General features: G+C 32.4%; 3 protein-coding genes across 4 annotated transcripts; 2 read left to right on the plus strand and 1 right to left on the minus strand.

Annotated features, from left to right (window-relative positions):
* On the plus strand, nucleotides 1–2,123 carry LOC110428562 (cytochrome P450 93B2-like). The gene is made up of 2 exons (XM_021444420.2): nucleotides 1–974; nucleotides 1,241–2,123. Exons 1-2 carry the CDS (start codon nucleotides 66–68, stop codon nucleotides 1,892–1,894), a joined length of 1,563 nt encoding a protein of 520 aa, XP_021300095.1. The 5' UTR covers nucleotides 1–65; the 3' UTR covers nucleotides 1,895–2,123.
* A 6,339-nt stretch (nucleotides 2,124–8,462) lies between these two features.
* CPB (Subunits of heterodimeric actin filament capping protein Capz superfamily) lies at nucleotides 8,463–13,575 on the plus strand. Of its 2 annotated transcripts, none has more exons than XM_021444433.1 (8): nucleotides 8,463–8,866; nucleotides 10,424–10,494; nucleotides 11,196–11,309; nucleotides 11,540–11,622; nucleotides 11,711–11,784; nucleotides 11,934–12,053; nucleotides 13,063–13,158; nucleotides 13,241–13,575. In XM_021444433.1, the coding sequence occupies exons 1-8, from the start codon at nucleotides 8,738–8,740 to the stop codon at nucleotides 13,340–13,342; spliced, it is 789 nt and encodes a 262-aa protein (XP_021300108.1). In that variant the 5' UTR covers nucleotides 8,463–8,737; the 3' UTR covers nucleotides 13,343–13,575. The 2 variants fall into 2 exon arrangements, with proteins under 2 accessions (XP_021300108.1, XP_021300109.1); XM_021444434.1 differs by having other exon boundaries at nucleotides 13,259–13,575.
* Nucleotides 13,576–15,603: 2,028 nt separating this feature from the next.
* LOC110428567 (co-chaperone protein p23-1-like) lies at nucleotides 15,604–18,263 on the minus strand. The gene is made up of 6 exons (XM_021444427.2): nucleotides 18,118–18,263; nucleotides 16,579–16,765; nucleotides 16,328–16,493; nucleotides 16,186–16,223; nucleotides 16,047–16,098; nucleotides 15,604–15,907 (listed from the first exon to the last, which is right to left on the minus strand). Exons 1-6 carry the CDS (start codon nucleotides 18,120–18,122, stop codon nucleotides 15,807–15,809), a joined length of 549 nt encoding a protein of 182 aa, XP_021300102.1. The 5' UTR covers nucleotides 18,123–18,263; the 3' UTR covers nucleotides 15,604–15,806.
* Nucleotides 18,264–18,825: the final 562 nt, after the last annotated feature.

The raw sequence follows: 18,825 nt of genomic DNA on the forward strand, positions 1-18,825 counted from the left end.
AATCCTGTGGGTTGAGAAAATTTGTCACCAAAACTCTCTGTTTCAGTCATTGAGTTGAGGTAGCCATGATGCTTCAACTTCTATCGTATTTCACCCTCTACATTGCGTCGTTTCTTCTTGTGAAAACAATATTAATCTCCATCAACAACCGTCCCAAGCTTCCCCCGGGCCCCATTGCCTTACCAGTCATCGGCCACCTCCACCTCCTCGGCCCCTTCCTTCATCAAACTTTCCACAAGTTCTCCTGCCGCTATGGTCCCTTAATGTATCTCCGTCTTGGCTCTATTGGGTGCGTCGTGGCTTCTAACCCAGAGCTTGCAAAAGAGCTTCTCAAAACTTACGAGCTGGCATTCGCCGCCCGCATGCACACCGCTGCCATTACCCACCTTACATACGACTCTTCCTTTGCCTTTGCACCCTACGGACCTTACTGGAAATTCATAAAAAAGTTTAGCACCTATGAGCTCCTAGGTAACCGAACTCTTAGCCAGTTTCTTCCCGTTCGGACCAAGGAATTGCACCATTTCATTAAGTTTCTTCTTGACAAGTCTAAAGCAGGCGAGAGTGTGAATGTAACTCAAGAGCTGTTGAAACTAACCAACGACACCATATCACAGATGATGCTGAGCATGAGGTGCTCGGGGAGCGGAAACCCCGCCGATGGGGTTCGAGCTCTAGTGAGGGAGGTGACTGAGATCTTCGGAGAGTTCAACATCTCAGACAGCATATGGTTTTGCAAAAACTGGGATCTGCAGGGATTCCGAAAGAGATTTAGGGACATACATAGAAGGTATGACGCTTTGTTGGAGAGGATCATAAGAGATCGCGAGGAAGTAAGAAAAGGAAAGAAAGAGTGTGACCAAGGAGACAATGGAAATGAGGTCAAGGATTTTCTGGACATGATGCTTGATGTATTGGAAAATGATAACTCGGAGATGCAATTAACCAGAAATCACATCAAGGCCTTAGTTTTGGTTAGCATCTCTAATTTTCAATGGCCTTAACTATTCTCACCTTGATTACTATATCTTATTAATAACTTTATTGGGATCACCTTTCTTTTTTTTTCTCGAATAAAATTGGAATCACATTTGATTATTGCTAATATTTTATTATACTACTTATTTATTTATTTATTCGTTATTTATAATATTTGACTATAGCTAATATTCCAAGATAGTGAGAATGTTATATTTATAATTGCCAATTTTGATCATTACTACACTTGTGACTTGTCCAGGATTTCTTGACAGCCGGTACGGATACAACAGCAATTGTACTTGAATGGGCATTGACAGAGCTCATCAACAACCCGGAAGTACTAAAACTAGCTCAAAAAGAGATTGATATAGTTGTGGGAACAAGCAGGCTGGTAGAAGAATCTGACAGTCCTCGTCTCCAATACATCCAAGCCATCATAAAGGAAACTTTTCGGCTTCACCCACCGGTCCCGATGATCAACAGAAAATCAATCCAATCATGCAAAATTAAGGGATACACCATCCCTGCCGACTGTTTGGTGTTCGTAAACATTTGGGCTATAGGAAGGGATCCCAAGGTCTGGGCAGATCCGTTGAAGTTTCAGCCTGAGAGGTTCCTGAAATCCTATGAGGGAGATCATAGTTCAGGGCCTATAGATGTTAGAGGCCTCCATTATCAGCTGTTGCCTTTCGGTACTGGGAGGAGGGGCTGCCCTGGTGCTTCTTTCGCAATGCAGGAGCTGCTCACCACTTTGGCAGCCATGATTCAGTGCTTTGACTGGAAGCCTGCGGCTACTTCCAAGACTGGAGATGGTGTTGACATGTCTGAACGGCCTGGACTTACGGCTCCCAGGGCAAAGGATCTAGAGTGTGTTCCAGTTGCACGCTTTACTCCCACTGTCTTTGCAACTTAAGCAGGTGACCACTTACGTCTCAATGTGATGAGCAATCGAGCATCAGTCTCCCCTGTTCTCCTGATTTCCTAGGTTCTGTTTCTTTAGCGTGGTTAATTGTTTAAGTGATGTCACTATGATGGCATGCATTTGGGTAGAAATAAATGCAATAATATTGCATATTTGCTTGCCAAAAACAAAATTAAAAAAAAAATGTATTAATAGTTTATGAGTTTGTCTGTTTGGTTTATTTCTGTTACTTCTTGTTACCTAATATTTGCTTTTATTTTCTATAAAATTATTAAAAAGTAAAAATGAAATTGAATGTCCGAATTTTACTTAACAAGACATTAAGAATTGATAAATTCTTTAGCGTACTTAATTTTTTGTAAAATTTTTTATAGCATTGATAAATCATAGAAGTTTTTAACGTCGAAAAATGTCAAAGAAAAATAAAGAGTCATAGGTGTTAAAAGAAGAAAGTACCTAAACATAGTTTTTAAACGGACTAAAACGAAAATGTGAACATTCAATTTACACAAATAAATAAAAGAGACGATTTTTTTTTAAAACTTTCAATGATAAGGTGTTTTTGAAACTAATATTTTTTTTAATTTGAACTATTTTTAATCAAAAAAATATTTTTAAACAAAATTATCTATAATGAAAACTCCTCGTATTCAAGTGCAAAAAAAAAAAATGATTTTTAAAAAAAAAATGATTTTTTTTAAAATAAAAAATCAACACCATCACTACTAAAGAAAAATGATACAGAGGTGCAAAAGCTAACAACAAAAGAGTTAAAGTATAAAAATGAAAGATGAAAAAAAAGAATCATCATAATCATCCTCTCATACATACAAACGAACATATGGAGAAAAAGGAAAAAAAAAAAGTGAAGACAAAGCTATTTTATTTTTTAATGAATTATTTTTTTTTCTTTAATTGGCGGGGTTGTTGCAAAAAGATCCCAAAGCCTTGATAGTTATAGCCCTAAGGATGTATTAGTAGTAAGCAACTGCTATAAGAGCTTCAACAAAAGAACCAGCCCAGAAAATTCAAAAAAAAATATTGTTATATATTATGTTGAAAAAAAATAATTACACATTATATTTAAGTTGTTTAACTCTAAGAGTTTATATTTTAGTGAAATATAAAAATAGAGATCAAGTTACATGTCATGTTTAAAAATAATACTGTTGCACGCCATATTTAAAAAATGTTATTACACGTCATATTTATCTTTTTGTTCAAATCCATTTCATCTCTAACCTTGAATAATTTTTTAATATGTATTCATTTTCATGCTAAATTCTTTTTTTATTTTAAATTTTATCTTTATCATGAAGGTGTTTAACTCCTAGAGCTTATGTCCTAATGAAATACAAAGATAGAAAACAAGTTACACGCTCTATTTAAAAAATGTTGTTATTACATATTATGTTCAAAAAAATATTATTACATTTGAAAAAAAAAAGTTGCTAAACATTTTAACTTCAAGAGTTTATACTGTCATGATATACAAAGAAATAAATTACACGTCATGTTTAATAATAGAAAAGAAAAACAAAATGACATTACAAGCCTAAACAGATGTTGCAAACTTCAGTAAAAGATGCTACACACCAAAACTTCAGCAGCAAATGTTACATGCCAAGGTCAAAACTTTAACACCAAATGTTACATACCAAAGTCAAAGTTTCAGCATCAGATGTTACATGCCAATGCCATAGCTTTAGCACTAGTTATTACATGCCAAAACTTTCTTCTTCCTATTGATGTTACACACCAAAGCATGAATAACTTTATTATACACTAAGAAAAGTTCTACCAAACTTGAATCACTAAAACACTCAACATCAATAAACCCAAGAACATATTGTTAGTCACCATACCATGCTTTTTGGTCTATAGATCGACGATGATATGACGAGATGGCGAAAGATAGATAAAGAAATGGTTTTGTGATATAAATTAATAAATCCAAAAATATATTGTTACCTTTCATGTTATGCTCTTTGATTTGTAGATCGATGATGATATAATGAGATATCGAGAAATAAACAGAGAGATGGTAATGGTAGTAAAATTAAAGAGAGTTGAATGGTGAGACCAAAACTTAAGTTTATGAATATATAGAAATAATATGTATCATCTTCAAGCGATGGTCACAATCTCTCTAGAGAATGAGATGTGACAAATATCATATATCGAAGTTCAAACTCATGTTGAGGCATTTAAATGAATCAAACTCCCATAAACTACACTTAACAACTAGCCAAAGGTCCTTATATCTTACACCTTGTTCGTGCACTAGATGATTCGAAAGAGGCCAAAAGACATTTATATATTTATATATTTGTTCATGTAACAATAACCTTATTCAAAATGCACAATGGCTAATCATGTATCATTGTTAGATTTATTTTGGTTTAAATGTCAACTTCTATTAAAATGGTCTAGAAAGTACATAAACCACTTCAAAATTCTACTTTATTGATTAATAATTTTAAAAGAGTTCAAAAGATAACTCATAATATCATAGTAGATCAAATGTTGTCAAAATGCTCTTAATATATTTTAGAACACACATATTCATAAATAAGTGCAATACTTCATTTCCACTTAAAAACTCAACTCTTATGATTCTAATTGATGAATAAGCTTTTAGACAAAATCAAAGAGAACTAGATTGAATCAAAACTTTAAAGTTACTCTAAATATTGATAACCATGCTAAAAGCACTATAAAGGGAACTAATCAGATAAGTTTCATTTATAAGTAAGTTTTTAGATGAGGCCAGCTATACCATAAAGCCACCAAAGCTCTTGCTTGAGGTTTCAATTTTTCATAAGTCTCATAATTTTATAAAAATATAATTAATTATGTTAAAATATATATTCATAAAAAATTATGCTAAAAGTATATAAAATTAAAATAATCAATAAAATATCTACCTATTCTTTCCCTTCTTAAATTAAGTGCCTAATAAATATTTATTTTCTCTCAGCTTCCATATCCTTATTAATTCTCAACTATTTATCTTATTTCCCATTATGAATATGTAAAAGTCAAGATGATTAATAAAACGTCATATTCCCTCACTTCTCTAATTATATGTCTAATAAATCTTAAGTTGTCATCACTTCTTAATTCCCACAATACTATTAATTCTCAACTATTTCACTTATTTTCAATCAACTAATAGTGATATGTATTTAATGATCCCAAACAACTATGTTTTCCTTAAATATAAAATTATTTTTTAAAAATTTATAATATCTACTTTTGAATTCTTCTTTCTTCATTTGCTCGTTCTTCTTTACCTTCAATTTCCTCCAAAAAATACATAAAAAGTCTATTATTTAAGTATCCTCATAAAGTTGTGAGCCTCATTTGTTGTTTTAATAAATATTCAACAATTAAGTACTATTGTTTTAATCTTTGCAAACTTTTTTACTTTAATTTAGAGTTTATATTGTATTATTATATTGTCTCTATTTTATGTAATAGTTAATATATTGAATTAGAAATTTTGATTAATTTTTTTTTATGGAAAGCAAAATTTTATTGAATTAGACTTTTGATTATTCGAATATTGATTTTATATTAGCCATTTCAAAAATATAAGATAATTACAATAACTAAATCTTTTTGGTACTTCATAATAGAAATTTGAATATCTCAAATCAAAAATATAAATATGGTTATTCAAAGCTTAAAAAAAAGGAAGAGTTGAAAGTTTAATACAATCTTTAAAAGGAGTACTTGATAAATTTTTTACAAATAATAAAAATAATGAATTAGAAATCATTAATGAATGTCCCTTAATAAGTTAATAAAATTTTTTTCTTAAGTTTAATAAAAAAGACTTTATTTGAATATTTAGTTTTCAGCTTTTCGAGGTTATTGAACTGCTTTTGGGATCTGATAAGATTCAGTTGTAAATAAGTTGTTGGCATCATTTTAGTACACTAGACGTATACACAGAGGCTTTAATCCAAACTTAAATACAAATTGACAGAAAGAGACATATAGATTTCAGTAGCCAGAGTGGCATGGATGCTTCTTTGATTCTGTGGTATTCATTACATCCACGTCAAGTGATCGATCAGTCAATTTTGTATAGGTGATGGATGCATTACTGGACACTGAGAAGACACGAAGAAAGCCTCAGAACGCTATGGCTCTAAAGATACCATTGGTCCTTCAATCATGTGAATTGAAGATGCAAGGTTAGGTACATGACACACAGAAATGCACCTCGTTTCTTTGACTCATACTGCATGTAGGATACTGATTTTTTTATGCCACAATTTATTCAGAAAAAATGAAGAAAAAGCTTGTGATATTGGCAACCATTCGAGATTGAAACATTTGAGTTATCCAGTGGTTTTATGTGTGGATTTTGGGTAATCACTAAATATACACTTGGAAAATGAATGTCAGACATGTACTAGCTTCAACCTGCAACTTTTCATGAGGCTGTTCTGAGCAGCTTGCCCTTAGCAAGTAGTGCAGAAACCAAGTTTCAACTTGATTACTTCTATCAGAGTTTTAGTTCTGTTTGTTTGTTGATCCGTATTGCTGAAACAGCTTTTGAATTTTCAGACCAGAGCTTATTGAATGAGGGAATGATCAAGAAGGTGGCTTGTTCCTCCTCTTGAAGCAATCATCATTCTCCTGCAACCCATAGGTCCCTCGGAACCTTAGGCCCAAGGGCAGAGTAGAGTTAAATCAATTGCTTGAGGTATTACGCTTTAAAGGTCAGAAGCAAATAACCAAACCAGGGGTCGTGGTGCTAATCATATTGGCCAACTGTAGGGGAGCTGCTTGTGGGTCTAGCCCATCCTTCCAGCCTACACAAACAAAAGTTTTGTTTCCAGTTCTCTCCCAACTCTTTGCTTGGCTGTGCTGTGAATGTCTGAAGTGTCTTCCAATCAGCCTCTCATACCTCATCATGGCTAACAAAAAGTAGAACCAAAAAAGCTAAAGGAAAGGGTTCTCAAAAGGGCCAGACCACCTAACCCTCTTTTGTTTTAGATGGGGGAGGGGCCAATATTTGTAGGAATCATGTCCATATCCCCTCCAAAATTACCAACCAACCATGTTCAAATTTTATAGCAACAAGGAATGATTATTGATTAGTATGGGATGATAACATAAAGCAATGGGTCATAATCAAACAAAAGTGTTTAAATGCGGGTGAAATATGCCTATTCAAACTAGGTGCCTACATGAATCTGTTTATGTATCTACCCAACTTCGGCTTGGGAATATGATTACTTCGAGTTTGACACATGAAATTACTTTATTTGTGTCACATGTGTCTGGTCTATATTTGGAATTAGAGTCCCTTCTTATTCATGGTAAATCTTCTTTTATTTTGATAAATTAAGTATAATATAAATAAATTTTTTTTTGCATAAATTTGTTTTTAAAAAATTTAAATAATTTTTACTTTTTTATTATATTCAATCAAGCTTATATACTTTTTATCTTTGAATAAAATAAACTCTTATAACTAATAATTGATTAATTATTATCAGTGAAAATACTACTTATCATTTTATGTCACGTGATATTAATGTGACATACTGGCATAATCAAGCTTATATACTTTTATCGTTGAATCAAATAAACTTTTATAAGTAATAGTTGATCAACTATTGTTAATTAGTCAAAATGCACTTATCATTCCTTGTCATGTGATGCTAATGTTACATGCTCATATATCATGATGGATAATGACGTAGTATGATGATATGATCATATAACATTTTTACCTTTTATGTTAATATCTCGTAAGCAATAAAATGACAAATGGTATTTTAATTAATGATAATTAATGAAACATTTGTCAAAACAACTTATTTGACCTTACAATAAAAAAAAAGAGACTTGATTGAACGTAAAAAATAATAATTTTTTTGAAATAATTTAATTTTTTTAAAATAGTATGCTTTGTTATTAATACTGTAAAATAGAAACAAAATTATTATATTTTATAGAGTAAAATACTTTTATTTTCTTAAATTTTAATCGAAATTACATGAAAATCTATTAATTTTTAAAATAGACACTTTATCCTAAAAAAATTTTCACTGAATATATAGATCCAGCTAATAATCAATTATTAATATTTCTGTTAATTTGATGATGTGGTAATATTAAAAAAATATTTTTTAAATTTTAAAAATTATTATTATATAATTTTATTAATTTTTTCTTAATTTAAAAAAATGGGAAGAGAGCATTGCTGCTTCGATCTAGTGCTTCCTTTGAGAGCCTGATTGAGGCTCCAATACTCTCAAAGAGCATCAATCTAGGATTCTTGGTGATTAGTCGATGCAAGAAGCATTGTCAATTAACCTGTAAATAAAAAATTAATAAAAAAAATATTTTAGATATTTTGTATTTAATATTAATATCATTTAAATATTTGAAATGAAATATTTATTTTAAAAATTAATGATTCTCTGTATAGTTTTAATTAAAACTTATAATAATAAAGGTATTTTACCTATTTTATATCCTCCGGTGAAACATAATGGTCCCAATTTTTTAGGGTAAAAAAATAAAAGGAAAGAAGAGTTTTGTATACACAGTGGTGGTTCCCGCGAGGGAAACTCGGATCAAACAAGGCGCTTCTTTCTTTCGTTTTTGTTGTTTTTTTTTTCTCTTTGCATTTTGTGTTTTCCCTCAATTGTCAAAATCAAATACTACTGACATCGCCTTTCTCTTCTATTTCTAACCAAAGAAAGAAAAGAAATCTCCTTTCCCTTCCTCTGTTTGGGGTTGTATAATAGTAAGTGCTGGTTGTTGTTTGTTAGTTCAGTTGGGAGGGGAAATAGGAAGGAACAAATGGAGGCAGCGATGGGACTAATGAGAAGAATGCCGCCTCGTCACTCGGAGACAGCGCTCTCCGCTCTTTTAAGCCTTTTGCCTCAGCACTCCTCCGATCTCCTTTCTCAAGTCGATCTCCCTCTTCAGGTCTCTCTCTCTCTCTCTCTCTGTGTTTACTTCATTTTTGGAGATTTCGCTGCATAATCTTGCTGAAATCGAGTATTTGCTAGGTTTTTTGTTCTTTTCCTGAGAATGACTTGATAATGTGTTTGCTTGATTAGGAATGGAGTAAAAGTTTAACATTATCGTCCTTTTTAGGGTTCATTGCTAAGAGAGAGTTTTCTGTTAAAATCGATTGAGGGAAAATGTACTTGCAAAAATTTGATAATGAAGTTTGAGATTTAAGCGAACAATTATTAAAAAGTTAGGCAACGTTAGCCACAGAAGAAAAATAAAATGCAAAAAGTGGCTTTGGAAACTCTTTTTTTAGAAAATTAAAATATTTAACTTTTTTTTTTTAAAATCAGAATGCCTGATTTTATGTTTATATGGCTATTATGAGAGAATTGTTTTGTTAAGATCCAGCGAAAAAGAGCTGGAAAAATACTGTTGGACAAGACTTAAAAAATTGTCTGTTTCTAAAGAAGTCCTTGAATGTTAGTGTATCACATCTGCAACCTACATTGTGTGCTAGTTCAAAGTCATAGCAGTGGTTTAAATCTTTTGAAACAGTGCATGTCTTCATTTTGGTTTTCATTACTTCATTTCTCAAAGCTGTGAAACAAGTGTATTTGGCCATTGGTTGTCAAAGATTATGTTATAGCTCAGTTGAGAAGAATTTAATTTTCTCTTCTCATATACTAAGAGGAATTGAGCAGTTTGACCAAATAATAGGATTAGGGTTTAGTTGTATTGGGATTTTAGTTTTTTAGGACCTTGATTGCGTGTGACATTCAGTTACTCAGATACTGGAATTGAGTACTTTCTCTTCTTCCTCATTTTTCTAACCAATGCACGAGCCTAATTGTTTTCCAAGAGATATCCCAGCTTGATAGCTCCGCATTATAACCTCATTGTAGTGGCCTTGACTTATGAACATGAGAAAAGGGTGATTATGCGTTGTTCATAAAAATTGTCATGTTATAGATCCCCTACTTCACTTCAATTTTTACTTTCACCAAATCCATTGTTTTGTTCAATACGTGCTAGTCTCTTTATATGTTTATCTCCTTCATCAATGAGTACAAGGTCAAATGTCTATCTGCATCTGAAATGGAAATCAATTTGATCTACCTAAATGGGGTGTCATGATGTGATGTGAGAGTAAAACTCTCTATCGGTTGGCCATTTGAGTCTTGAGTGCAGCCGTATGAACAATAAGTGTTTCACTTTTAGCTCTTCATTTAATTTATGGAGATAGCAGTTTTCTGTTTTGCACTCTTCTGTAATCAATTAACTTATATTGTTGCTGTTTGGGTTTTAATCTCTTATATAATCATCCATTACTGGGATTTTTCAATTTTCCGTTGCTAGCAGTTGAGTTTATGGTGTCCTCATACCAACCAACTTGTCAAATACAATTCAATTGTTACCAATAATTTTTTAAGTTTTGGTATGATTGGAAACTTATTAACATGAAATGAGTTTTGTACCCTTAATATGGATGAATAATTGATTAGGTTCTTGTATTTTCCATGCAAACAGGTTTTATGTGATGTGGACAATGGGAAGGAGTTCATTTTGTGTGAATACAACAGAGATGCTGATTCATATAGGTAGCTCTACATATCTGATTAATTTATCTATTTGTAAGTTATACCATGAATAATTTTCCCTCTCCCTTTGTAGCCTAATCATCACCATGATCTTGCCTAAGAAAATAATGGCTATGCTAATAATCTTCTGGAGTTTTTTTTTTCCTTAATTCCTAGATTTGAATGGGGGTGTACAGTTGTTTGCCACTCCTGGGGCACTTTCCCCCAAAATATCCATAGAAAAACCGTTGTAAAGTGTTTGTCATAGAAGAAGCATGCACCTATAATCCAGAGCACCTGCACTTGTCACCATGATGCCTATTTTGAATAAACATTATATAATATAAGAATTATGCCACTGTCGTCTCTCTTTTCCTCTTTCTGCTCTGTGTCTTTGTGTGTGTATATATTTGCATGTTCATTAACCATATGATATAAATTTGCGCATGTGAACTTTAATACCAACACTAGCTTCAGAATTAGAGTGTTTTTTGAAAGTCAGTGCTCTCTCTGTTTGCTCTGGTAGGGAACCATGTGAGCCACAAATCATGCTTACTTCAATTGCTGCTGTTTCTGTTTCATGTCTCATAGGCTGTGCTAAGGCCTTGTTTTGAGTTACATGTTAAGCTCATTTTCACTTGCTGAATGGCTTGTGTTCTATTAAAAATCATTGTAAGCAACACAATTTGTGACTCTGTTCTGTGCAATTTTAATGTTTGTAGATCACCTTGGTCAAATAAGTACCATCCACCGTTGGAAGATGCGCCTTATCCATCTTCAGAATTGAGGAAACTTGAAATTGAAGCTAATGATATCTTTGCAATCTATCGTGACCAGTGAGGTTCTTACTTACCTCGTGCTACAGTTGGTTTATTTCATTTTCTTTTAACATTGGTTTGATTAAAATTGATTTCAAATATCTTCTTGTTTTACCTTTTTTCTATCTCTCATTGGACAAGGGGTTTTAAGGCATAACTCAGTCAAATTGGATTTTTGGTGCAATTATACTAGGCAATATTTGCTTCATTTATTGTTCATTTGTTTATTTTAACCAAAAAAACAATAGGTATTATGAAGGTGGCATTTCATCTGTCTATATGTGGGAAGATGACAATGAAGGTTTTGTAGCCTGCTTTTTGATAAAGAAAGGTAAGCAGCTTAATTTTAATCTAAATAAAACCAGTAACCCAATGCTTTGTTACTTCTACTAATTTGCTGTCATTATTTTTGGAGAAAGATGGCTCAAAGACTGCGCATGGACGAAGAGGTTGTTTGGAGGAGGGAGCTTGGGATGCTATACATGTTATAGAGGTGACCTCAATGTCTTGATACAATTAGGGATAAAACTTTCATTCTTATCTCAAACCTTTATGTTCTGTTTACCCATTTATTCCTCTATGGACAGTAAGTTTTGTTAATAAATTCTTTAACTCATGCTGCAATGCTAACCTTTGAAATAGGTTGGACCTGAAGAGGAAGGTACAACACGATATTGCTTGACCAGCACAGTTATGCTGTCTTTGACTACAGATGATGAGTCATCAGGCACTTTCAGTTTGTCGGGATCACTAAGACGACAGGTAATTGGTACTGGGATTTTGTTATAAAATGAAAAGTAAGCTTTTCCCTAGTGGGAAGCTAATAAATTGCTGGAGAATACAGCTTTATGTTTATTGAGAGTGGTTCATTGACACTTTTTCTACTTTTTGATTATCACTTAGTGGTGTAAAAATGGAGAAGTACAGTATCATCTTTTCTTTTTGGAAAAACTAGGAATGGGTTCTGGAGTTTCTTGACCCCCAATTTTCAATGAATAAATGACCTTGGACATCGCAGGCAATGATTTTCTGGATCTGTTAGAAAACAGGTGCATAACTAGTGATGGCCATCTAAAATCCTGTACTTGTCCTAGGTGTTGCTTCCACAGCACCATTTATAAATAGGATGATGTAACCTGAATTAGGATTGAGAATGCTATTTTGCCTAATTATTATAGATGTTTTCACAATAATTGAATGTCACTTGTGCTCCTTCTGTACTTGGGGTAAAGGCAACAGCTTGACTGCAGCTCCACATTGCCCACCCGCTACCCCAAAAATCCAATAAAAGAACAAGGCCTCCGTGGTACAAATAAGAGGAGAATACAGCAGAAGAAACTTTTTGAGAACAAGTTGCTTGGGCTTTGCATTACTAAAGTTAAATATGATTGCAATTTATTTGGGTCATTATTCCATAGATTATTAAAATTTATTTTTTAAGTTTGTTCCCAGAGTGGAACAGGGGGAGGCAGAATGCTTAGTTCTTCTTGTCATTTCTATCAAGAAGGCTTTCTTTTTGGTTTCCTCTTGCCCCCCAAAAATGTGGAGTTTTAAAGATGGATTTGTTTCATGATGATACTGATATGTCATGAAATAAGCATAGGTTCCTATACAAAAAATAATTGAAAAGCGTAGATTCTTGTTTGATTAATGTATTTATGGCTAGCGTAATACTTATTGACCACACTTTCTGTGTCTATGCACTCATCTTATAAGTTCTTGATTAGGGTCTAAACTCCCTTTTTAACCTTAAAACTATTTTTGTCCATAGATGAATATGAACCTCGCGGTTGCTGATGGTCATCTTTGTAACATGGGAAAGATGATAGAAGAAATGGAGGGTAAGCTCCGGAACTCATTGGATCAGGTATGTTGACTACTTTCTTGATTTCAATTGCCTTTGCATGTTTTCGATATTGACAATCAAGCAGATGGTACTCTAAGTTCAGAACATCTACGTATTGCAGGTTTACTTTGGCAAAACAAGAGAGATGGTTTGCACTTTACGACCGCCTGCTGAAGTGGCACAGCTGAGATTGCCTGACAGCTGATGTGGCTTTTACGCCATGTGAGATCGAAGATTGTTTCGTATTTGCAGTACTAGAGTGACTAGCATGCTTTCTGTATTAGATATTCAGGTCCATACTAATGACTCTTGTGGTTGACATATTTGCTGTCTGCTGTTACAACAGAATATGTTCCTGATGAATTTCGCTTAATACCATCCATCAACTTTCTTTAGAAAAAAAAGAAGAAGAAGGGAATGCATAGCTTTTTATTATCTTATCGCTGGAAGTCGGTGTGTATACTGGGTTGTGGATACTGGATTTGCCAATCATTTGGCAAGAAAAGCTTTCACTTGGAAGTCAGGTACTTGATTGCAAGACTATTTTTGCCAATGCCTCAAACTGATAGTAAACATGATACAGGAAATTTTGTTTTGTTGCTATTAACTAGCAGGTGCGCAAAAAGTTGGTTAAAATCGATCTAATCGAGTTATCTAACAAAATTAGATTAATTTAGATTGATTGATTTGATTAATTTGATTAATCAATTGGGAGGTTTGGTTAAATCGATTACGTTTAGTTGATCGGATTAAAAAATTTCAAGTTGGGCAATCAATGTAAATTGATTTTGAATTTAATATATTTTAAAGAGTGTTTTTGCATGTATGTGTTCACACAAATTTTTCATATATATATATACACACACACACACACAAAGGATTCAAATTTAATCAAGACATCAAATAACAAAAAATAAAATACAATAAATAACATAGTCTAATTAGTAGTTTAATTTTTTTTTTATTTTTAATATATAAAACATATAATTCATGTCTATATTCTAATTTCTATTAAAACATCAATTTATATAATAAATTCTTATTTAGACATTAATATCATTGATATAATCATACAAAAACCTATATAAAATTAAACATAATGCAACATATAATGAAAATAATATAAAAATTTTAAGCTATTAATATATTAATATATTAACAAAACTTATTATATTAGCTTATTAATATACTCATTAGACAATAACATATATACTAATAATATATTACTTGATTAGTATACTAATATACTATACTATATATCAACAATATATAGTAATATATAGTATATTGTTATTATATAGCTAAATATCCAAAAAAGCCCCTAAACTATGTCAAAAAATCAATTCAGTATTTATCCTTTTATTGTGTTCAAATAAACCATTGAATTTTTATTTTAAGTTTAATAAGCCCTTCTCCCTAATCGTTGACTAATTTTTATTAATCAACCGTACATGTGGTACTTTTATACCATGTTATCTGTCACGTGATAGATAATGTGGTATTAAATATTATTAATTAAGATTGAGTAAATAGGTAAAAAGTAAGCATACAAATCCTAATCAATAATTTTTAATGTCATGTTATGTATCGTTGACTAATAAAAATTAGTCAATGGTTAGAGAAAATGGCTTATGTGATCCGATATAAAAATTCAACGGTTTATTTAAACGCAATAAAAGGTGTGGGAGATGACGTGGGAGATGACATGGCATAAAAATGCTATATGTGTCATTAACTAATAAAAATTAGTCAACGGTTTAAGAGAATGGCTTATTTGATCCGACATAGAAATTCAATGGTTTATTTAAATGCAATAAAAAGATAAAGACTGAATTGATTTTTTTCACCTAATTCAAGAACTTATTTAAGTATTTAACCTTATTATATTAATAACCCAACCATTCAATTACAATGGTGAAAAAGGATAAAACTCAATCATATGCATTAATAACCCATGTTCTATGTAATTTTTAGATTTCCTATTGAAATATGAATTTTTTTTAACAAATTATGATTTATGAAAAAATTTAATTAATTTTTTCTCAAAATAAAGTTATATTAATCATACAACAAATACAATACCAGTAATTTCTCTAAAACTTATTAAAAAGTTTTAAAAATTTGATTAAATCAACTAATATCAATTTAACCGACTAAACTCAATTAACGGTTAAGTTGTTCTTTAAGACAGGCTCACCCCAGACGGATTTTGTACATCTTGACAAGAAAATAATATTAGATTTTTTTATAAAAAATTCCTTAATGTTTCAAAACAATCCTTGTGACTTGGAAATTTAAACTTAAGGATTTCTAAACCCTTTTCAAAAAACTACATGCTGATCCAAAATGAAAAGGAATTTACTTGCTAGTTCAAATTCCAGAGCTACAAGACCTAAGCAATATAAGACCATTGCCCATATATTTAGACTGCAAGGAGCTACAACATCTAAGCTATATAAGATATAATTTAGACTGTAACACCAGCCAGATTATAATTTCACTATCTATAGTTGATAGAGACAACTATCCAACTCTCACAATCTAAAAATCTCATAATAAACAGAGGTTCTCACTAAAAAAGAGGCTCATCAAGTAAAACATTTCATAATATTTGCTGTAAAAACATTTAAAAACCCAATCTTGATACGAGCGTGGGCCAAAACACAGCTTTAATCTTTTTTCACTTCAGGTTGAGCACCAGCTGACGAGGCGTCTTCCTTCGAAGGTGGTACTTCTTGCACATTTTCCTCCTCCGTATCACTGTCATCATCTGCAAGCCAAGGAGAATGCATTGACGTTGGTTACTTTAATAGAAGAGAAATTAGCTGTTTCAAAACATGCTTCCAACTCAAGATCCAGATAGCTAATTGGCACGCTCTAAACGATACTGGATGGATCATGAAACTTACCATCCTCACATTCAGCTGTGCCAAAGCCTTCACCACCACCCATGTTCAGCTTCTGTAACAAAAAGGAAAAGCAAAGCATGTCAAGGTCTGTTTAGATGCACTCAAATCATAAGATATTGGGCAATGAAGTGCCACTCACTGAAAAGTCGAAGTCACCATAGTCCATATCAGGTGCAACTGGCAACAAAAATCCCCAGTAAGTCAAACTAAAAAGGAAACCCTTCACCATGAAGATATAGTAGTGGAAAGAAAATTTAAGGCATCAAGGAAATAAGACTCACTCTTGTCGTCCTGATCCTCCTCATCTTCATCAACCCATTTATCCCAATCAACTTTCAAAAACACAGGAGGTTTCCCCTCCTGTTTCAGCAATCTGCTCCACCACTTGTTCTCAGCCTTTTTCACAAGGTAACAGATATTTCTCTTGCCAACACTAGCCTTGCTTTCCTGTAAGCATCACAATTATATAACTGCATAGGTAGAATATACTAAAAGTTAGTCATAAGAATTGAGATTTTAACTGTGGACCTACAGCAGCATCAACTTTGTCATGCAGATCAATATCAACTTCATAGGGAATCTTATCCACTCCACTAGTAGCAGAGAAGAACAATTTCCCTTCAGGCTCCAGTTTAAGCTTCACATCCTGTGCATCAGGAAGCTCAATAGTTATGAAGACTACATCTGACCTCTGGGCCCATTTCACTGTAGGATGTCGGCTGCAATATGGAAGTCCAAATGGAAACTTAGAAACAAGTTCTCATTCTAAGAACATATTTTGTTCTTAAAGCAATGTACTCAATCCTTGAAGCAAATCTTAAATGACGTATATTTTGAATCATAGTTCAGAACCCTCACATCATTGCTCCAAGGTAATGTATTACCAGAAAACCCTATTGACTAAAGAATGCTGAAATAGATAACTTACTTCCAAGTCAAACATTTACAGAACTATTATGTAGAAAAGAAATTCCACAAACATGAAAATCTATGCTACATATGATAATAAAGGTTGATAATTTAAAAGATGAATAACATGAGGCAATAAAGCTGATGTAAAAGATATATAAACAAGAAAATGGATAGACGGAAAGATCAGGTCATGATCTGGCAGCGATAAAATGCATCCTAGAGACATGACAGGTCTATACACACACTTCCTCTATTTAAATGTGTTCAACCCTCATAAATATCAGCAAGGATAGCATAACAAAATAACGCAAAAACTATATCAATATTTATGTGCAAGTTTCCTGATTTGAAATGATAGTATTGTCAAATTTTAACAAGTTTTTTAGATTAAATAAGTAAAACTCTCGTCTATGAATACCCTTGTATCAAAGACACTAAATTGTAAGAAGGGTATGAATTTCTTTAAACTTCCAACAAAGAAACACAGTCATCCCAATATCTCGCTCATTCAACAGAAAGTGCACTTCTCGGGCTTCATCATTCTATACTCCAGAACAAGAAACGTCTGACATCAACATCCTCTAACCAAGAGGCCACGAACTATGATATAACCCAAAGACCTCACAAAAAATTGAATATGAGAATGAGGGCATCAACTTACTACTTCAGCCAAATCTAACAAAAGGGTTTCTCATTCTCATAAAATTTTACTCTTTAAATTGCAAGTTGCGGCATTAAACAGCAATAAAATTATGGCAGAGGTCGGGTGTCCAAATTTACCAGTTATCCTAATGTCATGAGGGGGAAAAAAAGCAATTAAGCCAAATATAACTCCTTGGAGAGTTGCCCGAAGAGAAACCCTTGAGAAATCATAGTAATTTGATAATTACAATTCAAACCAAACCTTCTGTGTACAGCAATCTAAAAAAAATTTATAAAACAGAGAAAACCCAAAAATAAAAATAAAAAAAAGACAGCAAAACAGTCAATAGTGGCAATGGAACTTCATGTTTAATTTTACATGCCTTTTTCCTTTCAGTTTCCTCCATTTTCTAAGCAACCAAACAAACCAGACACACAAGTATAAAATAAAAAATGAGCAAAAAATTAAAAAAAAAAGGAAAATTAAAAGATTTTAAAAAAAGAAGAAGAGAGAAACCTCATCTTGGGGATTCTTAGCGTACTCGGTCCGTTTGCTTTGCTCAAAGAATTTATCAGAGAACGACAGAGAGAGAGAGAGAGTTGTAGACTATATAAAGTTTTAGGACGTCCCGAATTTATTTACAGGTTAAACAAAAAAGTTAAAAACAGGATTACTAAAAATTACTGCTACAGTAAAAAAATACAGAAAGAAAAGTTGCCTTAGCCTCTAAGTGTATATCTTTCCTCTGTTGTACGGCCGCTTTGGACAACTTTGTAAATATCAAAAGATAAAACATGACAGGTGATATTTATCACTTGATTTTAAGATAATGAATTAAATTTGTGATCCATGGGTAATTTTATTACCACTCTATTTTTTATGGATTTCTTCTGTTCTGTTCTAGTTTATCAATAGCTTTAACAAACTAAAAAACAAAAAAAAAAACCCATCATTGATATCTAAAGTATAAAAAAGTAGAAAAGAAAAAGAAAATGAAAAGCATAGATCTAATCAAAGATTGAAGATTGGAAAAGTCTAGGCCTTGGGGCCCTGATGCAACAGTAAATAATCTCCCCATAAAATCATTTGCTTCCATTTCTCCTTTCTTGAATGCTGAAGTGCTATTTTTCAATTGGCCCGAAAAGGCTCTCCATTGTCTTCATGGGTTGTACAAATGAAAGCATTAACAACAAACCAAGTCAATTGAAATACATGATTGCCACA

This window comes from Theobroma umbraticum, unplaced genomic scaffold (assembly GCF_002168275.2).
Source record: "Theobroma umbraticum cultivar Fairchild unplaced genomic scaffold, ASM216827v3 scaffold_302.0, whole genome shotgun sequence".
Taxonomy (NCBI): domain Eukaryota; kingdom Viridiplantae; phylum Streptophyta; class Magnoliopsida; order Malvales; family Malvaceae; genus Theobroma; species Theobroma umbraticum.